This window comes from Octopus bimaculoides, chromosome 19, assembly GCF_001194135.2.
Source record: "Octopus bimaculoides isolate UCB-OBI-ISO-001 chromosome 19, ASM119413v2, whole genome shotgun sequence".
Taxonomy (NCBI): domain Eukaryota; kingdom Metazoa; phylum Mollusca; class Cephalopoda; order Octopoda; family Octopodidae; genus Octopus; species Octopus bimaculoides.
In genome coordinates, this window is record NC_068999.1 from 53,870,697 (window position 1) to 53,875,988 (window position 5,292).

At 38.8% G+C, this 5,292-nt stretch overlaps 1 protein-coding gene across 1 annotated transcript in view; it reads left to right on the forward strand.

The window, feature by feature from the left end:
• Positions 1-5,292, forward strand: part of LOC106875399 (sodium leak channel NALCN) — a 76,044-nt gene that overhangs the window by 60,851 nt on the left and 9,901 nt on the right. The window contains exons 28-32 of the mRNA XM_014923510.2: positions 626-719; positions 1,678-1,784; positions 1,881-1,955; positions 3,731-3,850; positions 5,129-5,197. Of these exons, the coding sequence (XP_014778996.1) occupies positions 626-719; positions 1,678-1,784; positions 1,881-1,955; positions 3,731-3,850; positions 5,129-5,197 (465 nt within the window). The remainder of the gene's footprint in view (positions 1-625; positions 720-1,677; positions 1,785-1,880; positions 1,956-3,730; positions 3,851-5,128; positions 5,198-5,292) is intronic.

Consider the following 5,292-nt stretch of genomic DNA (forward strand, 5'->3'; position numbering starts at 1 on the left):
TCGTACCAGTGGAACATTAAAAGCACATCCAAGAGTGATCATTGCCAGGGCCATGGATTGGCTCCCATGCTGGTGGCATGTAAAAAGCACCATTCGAGCGTGATCATTGCCAGCATCACCCTACTGGCACGGGAAAAACAACATTTGAGCGTGGTCGTTGCCAGTGCCACCAGACTGGATCCCGTGTAGGTAGCACGTAAAACACACCTTTTGAGCGTGGTCATTGCCAGAACCACCTGACTGGCCCTCATGCTAGTGGCACGTAAAAGCACCCACTACACTCTAGCAGTGGTTGGCGTTAGGAAGGGCGTCCAGCTGTTGAAACTTTGCCAGATCAGATTGGAGCCTGATGCAGTCTTCTGGCTCACCAGTCCTCAGTCAAACTGTCCAGCCATGCCAGCATGGAAAGTGGACGTTAAGCAATGATGACGATGATATATAATTAGTATTTGCTTATTGTAGTTAGATTAACTCATACATGTTGATTGAAGTGGATTATGTTTGCTGTATCACAGACATATCCCTCTTCCAATGCCAGCATGGAAAAATTGACATTTTAACACTAGTTTTAACACTTGTTTTACTGACATGTTATTTTCTGAAGCTGTTGTTGCTATTTATCTAGGGAACTGCACTGCTAACTGTGGATCAGAGGCGTTGGTTGGATTTGAAGGGCAGAATCAAGCTTGCTCACCCACTACATATTCCTCCGAGACCAGGTAAGTCGAGGTCTTTTTATAATTTTTTGATTTAAAACATAGATGGCAGTAGTTGAGCTTCCTTCCCCAAAATTTCAGGCCTTGTACCCAAAGTAAAAAAAGGATTATTATTAAGGCAGTGAGCTGGCAGAATCATTAGCACACCAGGAAAAGTGCTTGGCAGCATTTTGTCTGTCTTTCTGTTCTGTGTTCAAATTCTGCCTAAGTCGACTTTACCTTTCATCCTTTTGGGGTCAATAAAATAAGTACCAATTGAATATTGGGGTCAATGTAATCGGCTGTCCCCTTCCTCCAAACTTCAGCACTTGTGCCCATCAGAGATAGGATCATCATCCTCATCTGGCTCTTTTTTACAGGCAAATTCTGCTCAAGTAGACTTTGTTTTGATTCTTTCAGGGTCAATAAAGTAAGTTCTAGCCAAGTACTGGGGGGGGGGGGTTGATCTATACAGCTTGTTCTTTCCCCACATCAAAATTGTTACCTTATACCAAAATTTGCTTGCTTGGCAAAATGCTCAGTGGCATTTCATCCGTCTATTCATTATGAGTTCAAATTCCACCGAGGTTGACTTTACCTTTCATCCTTTTGGGGTCAATAAATTAAGTACCAGTCAAGTATAGGGTCAATGTGATCACCTTCCCCATCCTCCAAAATTTCAGGCTTTATGCCTATAGTAGAAAGAATTATTATTATCATTATTATTATTGTTATTATTTGTGTGGGTATGTATGTCTCTGTGTGTGTGTATATGGGCGTGCATGTTAATTTTTGTAAGATAAACAGTACTTAGGGTATATAATTTCTGTTTATCTTACATAAATTAGCGTATTTGTGTTAATTTATGAGATAAACCCCACTACACACACACACACACACACACACAGACCAAAGAACTTACATTTTGTTTTTCATTCTGAGATATTTCCTCATTCCTTTAACATTTCTCTTCTATTCTCAGATGGCAATGGTTTCCGTGCTTTAATGTACGATATCACCCAACACATATTTTTCAAAAGGGCTGTGGCAATTTTAGTTTTGGCTAATTGTAGTTTACTATCTGTTCCAGTAAGTACCTTTATCTCAATTGTATTCTTTACATGTTCTTGTTGTTCAATTAACTCCTTTTCATGAATTCATCTTTCAATCATTTTTCCATTGCAGTGGTTGAAAAATGACCACAAAACATTTGTACTTGCAAGCATCTCGACTGTGTTCACACTTCTCTTTTTATGTGAGGTAAGTTGTACACATTTTGTCAGTTTAATTATTTGTTTGGGGAAATTGAACAACAACTAGATGGCAACAGTCATGATAGTCCTCATCATCATCATTTTACATTCACTTTCCATAGCCACGTCCACCACAAGGTCCAGTCCTTGTTGCAGTGTGATGGCTTGTGTGCTTCAGTGATCCTAAGAGCTATGCAACAAAGTGCAAGTTCTTGGTAGTGTCTCCTGTACCAGACAGGTCAAAGGCTTTAATTGGTACTCTGTCTGTTACAATGATATGGGTTCCAGTTGAACCAATCAGTGGAACAGCCTACTTGTGCAATTAACATGCAAGTGGCAGAGTAATCCACAGACACACGTACACTTAAGGTGGTTCTCAGGAAGATTCAGTGTGACATAGAATGTAACAAAGCTGGCTCTTTGAAATACAGGTACTCTTCGTTCTTACCTGACCTGCACATTTTGGTGGGGGGAAAGAGCAAGTTGTATAGACTGAACCCCACCCCCAGTGCTCAGCTGGTCCTTACTTCATTGACCCTGAAAGAATGAAATAAAGTCCATCTCAGAAGAATTTGAATGTAAAGAGCCAGAAGAAATGCTGTTAAGCATGTTGTCTGACATGCTGATGATTCTGTCAGAGAGCCACTCTAATAATAATAATGATATAGGCACAAGGCCTGAAAGTTTGACAGAGGAGGCTAATCAATTACATTGACCCCAGTATGTAACTGGTAGTTATTTTATTGACCTTGAAAAGATGAAAGGCAAAGTTAACCTCAACGGAATTTGAACTCAGAACGTTATGACAGACAAAATGCCACTAAGCAACTCGGGTTTTGTTGGAATTCCTGCAGTCTTGCATGCATAGCGGGCTTGCTACCTGCAGCCTACTGTACCATACTATCCATTCTTTTCAACCATCTCATACTTTCTTGATTATTCTGGCCATGCCTAAAAGGCAAGCCTTCTGCAACAGCTCTATTATTATCATTATTGTTTGAAATAGCAATGCATGCCATCAAAGTGACACTGGGCTACAAATATGATGCCCAATAAACCCATTATGACTACTTGTCCGATAAAGGGACACTAGGCACATGCATCACAACCATATGTGCTTGACATAGTGGGGTCTCATATCAAAATAAACATTACATGACCTTGCAGGTGGGACCCAGTGATAATTTTCTTCAGATTGAGTAGCCCACCCTGCTCAAATGGTCCCTGAATAAGGGTTGTTTAAGGATGATGAATGAAACATCCATGTTTACAAGGGTGACTCATTCAAACCCCAAAGAATTCCTCTCAATACATGTCTATGATGCTCCCCCACTACTCCTACACGTGATCAGAGATGCACAAATTGTCAACCATTAAGGAACCTGCTCAACTGGTTGTGGTCAAGCAAATCTGTGGTATTGAGCAGAATATTTGCTGTGGCCCATCTTTTATACCAAGACAAAACATGTACATGATAACACTTCCATATTATTATTATTATTATTAAGGTGGTGGATTGGTAGAATTATTGGAATGTCAGGAAAATGCTTTTTGACATGTTTTGACTTCACCCTTTAACACTTTTTTTTTTGTCAGGGTCAATAAAAATAAAGTACCAGTCAAGTACTGGAGTTGATTTAAATGACCAATCCTTTCTCCCAAGCTTTCTGACTTTGTACCTGTTTTAGAAACTATTATTAGGTTCATGGATTGGTATAATAGAGTGTATTCTGTGCCAGTGTTAGAAATTATTATGTTGTTTGTTGTTGTTTCTCCTATTAGGTTATTATGAAGATGATTGCTCTAACCCCCAATGGCTACTGGACAAGTCATCGGAATCGGTTTGACATGTTGGTCACTTTCCTTGGAGTCATATGGATTGTCTTACACTTCACTGTTCGGGTAAGTCCATATTATTGTTACAATTCTATCTTCAGTCTCTCCTCTTATGCTATTCCAACAGCTGTTGGCAATCATGACCCTCCATGCTAAAACCTGAAGATTCATGATGTTTCAGTGGGAAAGAGACAGTGTTGGCTTCCTGTAGCTTTTTGGTGGTTTATTTACAGTTTACTTGGAGTTACATGTACAAAGCTTCCCACAGCCATTGTTTTGTATCTCTGAGTAAGACACAAAAACTTTGCTGGCCCTAGTTGTTTTTATTTAGGATCACAGCTCAATGGCTGTATGGAGTTTTGAGCTGATGACCATATAGTCCGTAGCCCAGCACTATAACCTCGCAGCCCTTGCCTCAAATCTGAATTGAAACTTTGAAAAATTATAAAATATTCAGTCGTCCTCGTCCTCGTCCTTGTCGTCCTCATCATCATAATCATTATCATCATCATCGTATGTCCACTTTTCTTGTCAGTATCGGTTAAACAGGTTGTTGCTGCACCCCTAGATAGGTTGAAGGACCCATCTCACTCACAGGTTTCATTTCTGACTTATTTTTTATGGCTGGGTGCTCTTCTTAGCACTAATATTGTTCTTTGTCATTGTCACCACTGCCATCATCATCATCATCATCACCATCATTACCATCACCATCATCATTATTATTATTATTATTATTAACACCTGTTCTCTATGCAGGAATTGCTTGAACAGTTTGACAGGAACTGGCCAACTGGAGAGCTGGATTTCTTTAAATTTTTTCTACTTCATTCTCATCTTGGCTACTGTCCCTTTGGAATTCTCTCAGCCCTGCTCTTTAGGGTACCTAGGTAATAGAAGCTATCAACTACATTTAAAGAGCCCTCTGAATATTATCATGCTATGTCATATCCTATAATCTTATTTTATCTTGTAAAACTAGAATTAAAAATTAACTTGTCTTTTGTTTGACTTGAAATATTGTCGGTCAGATATCTAATCAACCGTATCCTGGTATCGTTGTTTAACTTCAGGTCAACCCTGATTCAACAGAACCATGATCAAACACATTTCAACTATAGCTGCCCTGTCATTTTCTCTACTTTATTATATTTAAGACTACACTGTCATCCAATATGTTCTTACTTTCCTTTGTTCAAAACAGTAGTGTATGTTATAAGGGATAGTTGGTGCCAATCTTTCTCAGGTTGAGTAACCAGTTTCTGAAATATGGTCAACATATAGTGTTATATAATAAAATTACCATAAGGTGTAATGTTTGATTATTTTTCTTGTATATTTCAGAATGTTGGCAGTAATACATATGGTTATGTCATCATTGTTTTACGGTTTTTCACAATCACAGGGAAACATGTAAGTTTTTACAGAAAAATTTGTACCTGCATGGAATGTTTCCTTATTTTTACTTTGTGATAAAGGACTTTTATATGACCAGATACACTCTATAT